This window comes from Corvus cornix, chromosome 26 (genome assembly GCF_000738735.6).
Source record: "Corvus cornix cornix isolate S_Up_H32 chromosome 26, ASM73873v5, whole genome shotgun sequence".
NCBI lineage: Eukaryota > Metazoa > Chordata > Aves > Passeriformes > Corvidae > Corvus > Corvus cornix.
Genome location: NC_046354.1, coordinates 3,973,759 through 3,983,462, shown reverse-complemented (window position 1 = coordinate 3,983,462; position 9,704 = coordinate 3,973,759). Strand labels below are relative to the sequence as shown.

Here is a 9,704-nt window from a genome sequence, read left to right as displayed (position 1 = left end):
CCGCATGCGCAGTGCGCGCGGCCGCGGCCAAGATGTCGGGCCCGGGGCTGGTGGCCGGGGACGTGGTGGTGGATGCGCTGCCCTACTTCGACCAAGGCTACGAGGCGCCGGGCGTGCGGGAGGCGGTGCGTGTGGGGCCGGGGAGGTGGCGGGTGTGGGGCCGGGGCGGCGGGCCGGCTGCCCGCCTGACGCCCCGTGGTGCGTTAGGCCGCGGCGCTGGTGGAGGAGGAGACGCGGCGGTACCGGCCGACCAAGAACTACCTCAGCTACCTGCCCGCACACGACTACAGTGCCTTCGAGGTGAGCTGAGGCGGCCTGGCAGCTCCCACACCTCAGCCCAGCCCCAGTTTGTACCCCGGCCCGGTGGCTCCCCGTACCCCGACCGGGCTTCCACGCCCCCATACCCGGCCCCCGTGCTCCCTAACCTGGCTGTGGCAGACGCCGCCTGTCCCCGTCCTTCCCCGCGTACCCCTCTCGTGTGTCCACCACTGTACTCCTCCCCACCCCGCACCCCTCTTGTGTCTCTCTCCGCCCGTGCTCCGGCCGTGTCTCCCCCGTTACCAGTTTGTGTCCTCCCCCGTACCCTGCCTGTCCCCGTCCTCCTCCCCGTTCCCCGGCTGTCCCTCAGCGCTGCTTTCCCCGCAGACCGAAATCATGCGGAACGAGTTCGAGCGCCTGGCGGCCCGGCAGCCCCTGGAGCTGCTCAGCATGAAGAGGTGAGTGGGGCCGGCCCGGGGGTGCCCGGTGCCCCAGGTGCGCGGTGCCCGGTGCCCCAGGTGAGCCGTGCCCGTTGCAGGTACGAGCTGCCCGCTCCATCCTCCGGGCAGAAGAACGACATCACGGCGTGGCAGGAGTGTGTGAACAATTCCATGGCACAGCTGGAGCACCAGGCTGTGCGCATCGAGAACCTGGAGCTCGTGTCCCAGCACGGCTGCAATGCCTGGAAGGTGTACAACGAGTAAGGCCTCAGCTGCTCTGCTGAACACAAAGTTCTGTGCTGAATTTCTATGTATTTCTTGTGTTTAAGTCCGGTGGAGATCTTTAGAACATAGCCTGGAATAGATGAACCCCTGTGAGAGAGCTGTGAATGAAAGAGGAGGCTGATCTCAAAGCTGCCTCTGTGGCCAAGAAACAGCACGTGGTTTAATACATCCCAATCTTGAATTTTGTGGGTCATTGTTGATGATAGTGGGTGTTAATTAAGGCTAGTGACCCCCTGTGAAAGAATAACTCAGTAGTGGAAATGAAGTTGACTTACTACAGACCCTGGGCTTAGCCTGGAGCCATAATAAAGTCTAATAAAACTGCTGCAAAAGCCAAGAAAAGGTTGTAGAGTCGGGCTGCAGGAAGCACTGGGAATATTTCAGACAGAGAATGTTAACGTCCACTTTTGGGAAAGGTTGGCTGAGCCTTAGATAAAAGAGTAGGCCAGAGGAATGCAAAACTTAGAGAGAAGGCAGAGGGTTCCTGAGCTCAGGAGAAGAGAAGCAGGTAAAGGATTTGCTGGCTGGGACAGTGTGGATTGCAGGGGCTTTGCTGAATCCTTAACTCTGGGAAGTTAAATGTCAGGTGAAGTGGGACTGATTTAGCAATTGTGTGTTTTTAATGCTTTGCTTGCATTCTGTCTTCAGACACCTGGTTCATATGATAGAACAAGCCCAGAAAGAGCTTCAGAAATTGAGGTGGGTCATTCTTATTTATGTTTTTGTACTGAAATTGGAAGTGAGCCTTTCTCTCCATCAAGCTATACAAAGGAAGATGTATATGCTGGCTGCTGCCATGGTCACAGGGAAAAAGACCCAGTAATAACAATAATTAAGAAATGTGACCCTGTCCTCCCCAATCAGTTACATTCATCATGTCTGTTCTACTCAAAATTCTGTGTTTGGTTTGTTTGAACCTCTGCTCTGGATTTGTGCAATCCTCTCTGAAATGCAGTACTGCTTTCTTTTCACTACTGATAATCTCATGTGCAGTTGTCTCTGCAAAGACATCTTCCCTGATATTGGATTTGGCCTTTTACTTTTCTTTATTTCAGGGTTCTCTCTGAGCCCTGTGCTGGGATTTGTCCGTCTGGATGTTGTCATTACAGTCCTGACTACACAAATGTCTTCTGGCAGTATTCCTAGGGATTGAGCGTACTGCAGTACAAGTACTGCAGGTATTAAAGAAATGAGAAAAAAACCCAAAACATCTTTTTCTCCCCAGGAAAAACATTCAAGACCTGAACTGGCAACGGAAGAACATGCAGCTCACAGCTGGGGCTAAGCTGCGAGAGATGGAATCCACGTGAGTATTGGCATTTCTCTGTTAACCCTTCCGCAGGTTTATCCTTTGCTTGAAACTTCCTTGAAATTCTTCTTCCTCTCGAAATTCAGTGATCCACTTGGCTGCTGTTGCTTTGCACAAAGTGTTTTAAAGTATTTGTAGTTTGGTTCCATGTTATATTTACTGAGGTTGAGCGAGTCAGCAGATGGGAACAGGGTATATTTATTAGCTGCTTCAAATTGCCTAAATTGTCTTAAGCTCTTCTTCATCTCAATATTGGCAGTAAGTGGATGAATCTAGTACATTAAATTTTTTGTATTTTCAGGTTTAACAGGGTTAAAAATTGCTCCTTGTCACTTTGGTGTTCAAATGACTGTTGATGTCAACTGAGGATTATCGTGTATTAAGAAAAATACTGCTTTATGTGGTGTCTCTGCTTTCTTTGGAGCAAGGGTTGTCTTTGATTTTAAACCAGAGGATTCTTACATAACACTTAAAGGCTCTTGTTATTTCTTTTCTCTTACAGCTGGGTCTCTCTTGTCAGTAAAAATTATGAGATTGAACGAACTATTGTGCAGCTGGAAAATGAAATTTCACAAATCAAGCAGCAGCATGGGGAAGCAAACAAGGAGAATATCCAGCAAGACTTCCAGTGACTTAATCCTGACTGTCTTAGTGCAGCACGTGTTAAAAACTACAGACCAGAGACTTTGGAGATGCTGTCTGTAGACACCTCTAGTTACAGTTGTGTGAGGTGGTTAAAGGGTATTTCCATTGGTTTTTTCCATGTTTTAAATTCTAGGAGGACGTGTGCTGGACTCAAAACATCCTCTTTAAATGTATTATAGGCGCCATTGGATGTACTGTGAATTGTTTCACTTTTTATATACCTAAAGTAGGAGCTCTTAAAAAAGTTTCACGCTGTTGTGTTTTCCCCCACACCTTTAATAAATCTTGGTTTGCTATTTGTCTGGTTTCTGCTTCATGTGCAAAGCCCGGGAGCTGTGGAGGTGACTGTGCCAGGTGGACCCCCTGAATCCCCTGTGGGGGCAGTGGGGGGAGATTGGTATGTGGGGTGGGGAGGTCTGTCCACAGCAGTGGGGCTGTGCAGTGCCCACAGCGAGGGCTCTGGTGCTGCCCGCTGCGCTGTTCCTCAGCCCAGCACATTATTCCCGATCTTCCTCCTCCCACTGCCCTATTCCCTGTCCCCATGCACTGACTCCCACCCAGCTGTACTGCTCAGTGTCCCGGTGCCCTTTTCCCTATCCCCGTGTGGCATTCCCCCTCCTGCTGCTTGCTTTTTCCCATCCCGCTGCTCTGTTATCCATCCCGGTGTGTTATTCCCAATCCAGGTCTGCTGTTCCTTGTCCTGGTGCCCTGCTCTCCGTCCTGGTCCGTTACTCCCCATCCCAGAGCATTATTCCCCATTCCGATGCCCCATTCCCCATCTTGGTGTGTCATTCCCTATCCTGATGAATTTTTCCCCTTCCTGCTCGGTTATTCCCCGTGCCGCTGCTCTGTTCCCTATCCCAATGGGTTATTCCCCATCCCGGTGCATTATTCCCCTTGTCGGTGGGTTATTCCCCTTCCCGCTGCGTTATTCCCCTCCCCCATGGGTTATTCCCAGCCCGTGTGTGTCATTTCCCGTCTGGAAGGGTTATTCCCCAGCCCCGGTGCGTTATTCCCCTTCCCGATGCGTTCTTTCCCTTCCCCATGGGTTATTCCAGCCCCTCTGTGTTATTTCCCGTCTGGAAGGGCTATTCCCCTTCCCAGTGAGTTATTCCCAGTCCCGATTGAGGAATTCCCCAGGCCCGTGCGTTATTCCCCATCTCAATGGGTTATTCCCCTTCTCGGTGCGTTATTTCCCAGCCCGGTGCGTTATTCCCCGTACTGATGGGGTATTCCCCGTCCTGGTGCGTTATTCCCCGTCCCGCTGGGGTATTCCCTGTCCCGGTGCGTTATTTCCCAGCCCGGTGCGGTATTCCCCGTCCCGGTGCGTTATTTCCCAGCCCGGTGCGGTATTCCCCAGCCCGCTGCTCTGTTCCCTGTTGCCGGTGCTCTGTTCCCTATTCCCGGTGCGTTATTCCCCAGCCCCGTGCTCTGTTCCCTATTCCCTCTGCCCTGTTCCCTATTCCCGGTGCACTATTCCCCAGCCCGATGCTCTGTTCCCTATTCCCGATGCTCTGTTCCCTATTCCCGGCGCCCGGTTCCCTATTCCCTGTGCGTTATTCCCCGCTCCCGTTCCCCGTTCCCGGCGCGCGTTCCCGGGGGGCGTGGCCAACCCCTGCCGCCACCGCCCATTGGCTGGGAGGCCGCCGACGCCGCCCAATAGAATCTCACCCCCGGGCGCAGTGACCGCCCAGAGCCCCGGCCTCGTGACGTCACGGCCCGCCCTCCCGGCCGCGCCGTTGCCGCGGGAGCGCGCGCGCGTGCGCGGCGCCGGTCCCGCCCGGTCCCGCCCGGTGACGCGGTGACGCGGAGCGTGCGCGGAGCGGGGTCGGGTTCAAAGGAGGAAACATGGCGGAAAACAAAGGAGGCGGCGGCGGCGGGGACGCGGCCGCCGAGGCCGCGCCGGGCGGCGGCGGCTGCCTAGAGCCTCCCGCCGGCTCGCCGTCCGCCGCCGCGCCGCCCGAAGAGCGCGAGAGCCCCGGGGCGGCGGCGGCGGAGCGCGGCGGCGGCGAGGCCGAGGCCGAGGCGGCGGCGGGGCCCGGTGCGGCGGCGGGGCCCGGCCCCAGCCCGGTGCCGCCGCTGACGCCCGCGGCGCCGGGGCCGTTCTCGCTGCTGGACACGTGCGCGGTGTGCGCGCAGAGCCTGCAGAGCCGGCGGGAGGCCGAGCCCAAGCTGCTGCCCTGCCTGCACTCCTTCTGCCGCCGCTGCCTGCCCGAGCCCGAGCGCCAGCTCAGCGTGCCCGTGCCCGGCGGCGCCAACGGCGACGTGCAGCAAGGTGAGCGCGGGGAGCGCGGGGCTGGCGGCTCCTCCCGGACATCCCGCCGGGATCGCCTCCCCCGCCCCGGAGCGCGGGGCTTTCCCGCCTCGCTCGGGCCCGTCCGGGAGCGCGGGGCTGCTGAGACACCGATCCCGCGGGTCCGGCCCGCCCGGTGCTGCGGGAGGGCAGGGGCGGCTGGAGCTTGGGGAGCTGTTGGGATTAGGAGTGTGGGTCGCGTCCTGCGGGTTTCCATCGCAGGAAGGAAGGACCGGGACTTGTTGGAGCGGGCACCGAGTTGATCAGAGGGATGGAGCAGCTCTGCTGTGAGGGAAGGCTGAGGGGATTGGGATTGTTCAGCCTGGAGAAGAGAAGGCTCCGGGGAGACCCTAAAGCCTCTTCCAGTGCCTGAACGGGGTCTATAATGTAAGTGGGGACAGACTTTTTCGCAGCACCTGTTGCGGTAGGACAGGGGACAATGGTTTTAAACTGGAGGAGGACCTGTTTAGATTAAGTGTAAGAAAGAAGTGTTTTACCGTAAGAGTGTTAAAACACTGGAACAAGTTGCTCAGGGAGGTGGTGGAAACATCCAGTGTCAGACTGTATTAGGCTCTGAGCAACCTGGTCTCGCCAAAGATGTCCCTGCTCGTCGCGGGGGAGTTGGACTAATGACTTTTAAAGGCCCTTTCCAACCCCAAATATTCTGTCACTCTCTCCTCTCTGTTTTGTTTTGGCTCTCAGGGGCGACACAGCAGAGGCGAGTGAGGAAGGGGGTGGGCAGCTGCTCGGTTCTGCAGCACTGGGGTAAAACGCGTCTAATTAAATTCAAATTCACTGTTGTTGCAGTATTACCTGCCCAGGTGGGAACGCTGTGTGCACTGCACCTGCTTTCCTGCACACTGAGATAAAACCTTGCAGTGCTGTTTGTCAGCTGTGCCCGGGGGCTCTGCCTGTACATAACTTGTGCCAGGGAACAGGAGTACACTGCTCCTTCCACGTGTTCTTATCAGAATCACAGCTTGGGGTTTATTTTCCTTTTATAATACATGTTCAGGGATGGAATTGAAAAGCTTCTGGAGCTTTAGGGGAGTGACTCATGTGCTGTGGTGTACAGACCAAAGTAGGGCCCTGGTAAGTGGTTTTGCAGGTCCTAAATGGGCTCTATGGTCAGGGAGACCTTGTTTGGTGACATCTTTGCACTCAAGCCTTTCCTGTGTTCCCCAGTGAAGGAATTAACCTGGCTTGGTAGAGATTTTTTCATCCAGACTGTTCAGGAGTTGATCTAGGATGTGCTCTTAGAAAGTTTATTGGTTTTTAAAAGATGATGTATTCAATATAGTTTGACAGTGCACTCAGTGGAGCACTCAGATGGCCTTGTGATCCATGTTTTTAAATTCCAGATTCTACATTTTGTGTTATATCATAGAGTGACAGAGTGATTTGTTTTGGAGGGGACTTTAAAGCTCATCCAGTCCCACTCCTTGCCACGGGCAGGGACACCTTCCACTATCCCAGGCTGCTCCAAGCCCCATCCAACCTGGCCTTGGACACTTCCAGGGATCTGGGGGCAGCTACAACTTCTCTGGGCACCCTGTGCCAGGGCCTCCCCACCCTCACAGGGCAGTGATATGCCAGTGAAATAGACAGAATTTGGGAAGTAGGGTTTATTTTATTAGCAATTAGCAATATTATCCGAGTCGTGCTGTGTCTGTAGGATACAGGTGTGGGAACCACTGTGTGTAAACTGGAATATGACTTCTTGTTGTACACATTTTAAGGATGCTTGTTGGTGTGCTTTGGTGTAGAAAGAGTTAATCTTTGGATTGTTGCAATAAAAAGTTTTAGATGATGTGAGAAAGCTGCAGGGGACTGGAGCATCTTTCTTGTGAGGAGAAACTGCGGGGCTGGGTCTGGTTAGTCTGGAGAAGGAAAGGCTGAGAGGGGATCCCATCAATCTGTATGGATATTTCCAGGGTGGTGTCAGACTCTTTTCAGTGGTGCCCAGGGACAGGACAAGGAGCAATGGTCATAAATTGTAGCACCAGAAGTTCCACCCTAGTGAGGAAGAAATTCATTCCATGGAGGGTGGCAGAGCACTGGAACAGCTGCCCAGGGAGTTGTGGAATCTCCCTCTCTGGACACATTCCTGTGTCTCCTGCTCCTGGCGATCTTGCCTTGGCAGGGGGTTGGACTGGCTGATCTGCAGAGGTCCCTTCCAAGCCCAGCTGTTCTGGGATTGTGGCAGTGTCCTGGTAGGGGCTGTGTGATCCAGCTGTGGTGGTACCCCAGCCTGCACGAACACGGGAACTGGCAGCAGCTCAGCTGAGGATGGGCCATGGACCAGCAGATGCAATTTGTGGGCAGCTCTCTGTGCACCTTGGGAGTAAAATCAGCTGAGTGGCACAGGAGATGGTAACCAGTAAATCAGATAGAAAATGGACATTCTGAGCCTCCAGAGAAGCACCGCAGTGCTTAGTCATGCAGGTTCCTTCCCTGTTTTGGTAGTCACAAAGTGTTACTTCCACTTCTGCTGCTTCTCAAGTCTCCTTCAGCACGAGCAGGTGCTTTTTCATGAAGGAAGAATTAAAGAGAAGTGGTACCTGTAGCTGTACCTGAGGCAGGTTACACTTTGCTGCCGGCTCTCACTGCTGGATCGTGTGCCTGCTATCTTTCAGCATCTCTTCACGTAGATAAGACAATTACAAGTGATATTTTCCTGGTTGCTTTCTTAATTATGTTCAGAATTTGCTCCGTGAGAGTTGTCAGGACTTAAAACAGTAGATACGTGTATTTATTGGATAAAAACTGTGGGAATTGAGTGTGAGGTCGGTGCCCACAAAGCAGATCTCTGAGTGACAGCACCTTTCCTAATGAAGCTGCCTCTGCCCTGCTGGAGAGAGCAGTGAGGATGCTGGGGACAGTGGTGTTGGGTCTGGATAAGCATCTCTCTTTCTGCCAGGCTTCCACTCCCTTCAGAGCCACTGCTAAAGAAGACAGAAGAATCATCTCAATTCCTAAAAGTTTGAGAAACCCTGATTAAAGCTTAAAAGAATTATCTGAAGTTGTGGTTTGCTGTATTAGAAACAAGTACTTGGTGGGTTCATACCTGTTTTGCTGGTGAAAGAGGTTTATTTTGCTGATGGTTATATTTATGTAGGGAAAAAATAGAATATTCTTATTTTATGTATTTAAAACATACGCATTTGTTTAACATGAAAAGTGGCATCCCATATTCAGTTTAATGTCTTAATTGGTTATTGGAATGTGCATTTTATTTGGTGGATAGATGATTTCTTAGTGGTGTTTCAGCTGTCCAGCTGGACTCCTCCTTTCAGGTTGAATAGGTTACAAGAAAATGCCTGTATGTATTTGTATCACAGTATTCTGAAAAAAAAAAGCTTATTTCTAAGTTAGAGATTTGAGACTGTAACTGATACTGTAAAACAACTTTTCCTGCAACCACTGCTGCTCTGCTCCTGGAGGAGAGGTCGTTCTGTGGTTTCACTGCCTGGATGAGATATTTACAATCTCTCTTAAGAAGATTATCTCAGCAAAGAGAGTGTGGGGCTCTCCCAGCTCCTTGGGAATGTCACAGTTATGATTAGGCCAGAAAAGCAAACGAGCTGAAAAACCTCCACAGCTGCCTGTGTGTGTAAACTGAGGAACAGCACATTTACTACCCAGAGCTGTGATGATCAGTGGTACCATACATTGGTTTGATATGGTGAATTCAGCTCCCATGCCCAGTGTTGCTGTGTTGTATTAATCACACCTTAAGTTTCTTAATTTGTTTTTTTTAATTTGCTGTGAAAGGGGGATATAAAAGGTCTGATGTGTATGAGAGTGTGACATGTCCCTAACACCGAGTTTGGTGCTAGTTACTGTATTTTGAGTCTAGAAGAATAAAAATTCCTGCATCAAATAAGGCTGTTTAAGCTGTGTAAATGCAGCATCTTAAGTTTCTGTGGATGTGAGTAGAGATCACCTGAACTCTCTTGATTCTTTGCTTTTCTCCTGTGTTAATAAGTGAGGCTTATGAGTATGTGCTGGAGCCCAGCATGAGTCCTGGAAAATGGTCAGTTCATATTCTGGACTTACTAAAAATCTTGCCGTGAAACTTAAATTTCAGTCTAAATTAATAGTGTATTGGAAAATATTTCCATCTGAGAATATTAAAGCATGTGTTATTTTTATAAGAATTAGTATCTGTGGCAGCTGTAATTTTTTTTTTTGTTATTAAATATAATGTATTGTCAGTTCAGTGTGTGATAATTGCCATATAATCAAGGATTGTTCAAAAAACAAAAAGCTGAGTTAGGAGTGGACCTTGAAAGCAGTTAATTTTTTTAATGTATTTTTATTCTGACAGATTTCAATCTGATTGTGTTGCTCCCTTGACCTGTGAGGGGTTTGTTCCAAGGTCTAATCACTGAAATTAGAGCAGGGGTTTGATGTATAGCTGTGTAGAAACATGCTTGGACCCTTCCAGCGCTGAGAGAAGTAAATATTATGC

General features: G+C 51.5%; 2 protein-coding genes across 2 annotated transcripts in view; both read left to right on the top strand.

The window, feature by feature from the left end:
* The first annotated feature begins 12 nt into the window (after window positions 1-12).
* Window positions 13-3,235, top strand: BCAS2 (BCAS2 pre-mRNA processing factor). Its single transcript, XM_039565459.1, has 7 exons — window positions 13-125; window positions 208-300; window positions 646-716; window positions 797-958; window positions 1,632-1,682; window positions 2,209-2,289; window positions 2,795-3,235. The coding sequence occupies exons 1-7, from the start codon at window positions 33-35 to the stop codon at window positions 2,922-2,924; spliced, it is 681 nt and encodes a 226-aa protein (XP_039421393.1). The 5' UTR covers window positions 13-32; the 3' UTR covers window positions 2,925-3,235.
* Window positions 3,236-4,785: 1,550 nt separating this feature from the next.
* The window catches only part of TRIM33 (tripartite motif containing 33), a 38,580-nt gene continuing 33,661 nt past the window's right edge, over window positions 4,786-9,704 (top strand). Inside the window, exon 1 of the mRNA XM_039565449.1 lies at window positions 4,786-5,212. Coding sequence (XP_039421383.1) covers window positions 4,786-5,212 — 427 coding nt within the window. The remainder of the gene's footprint in view (window positions 5,213-9,704) is intronic.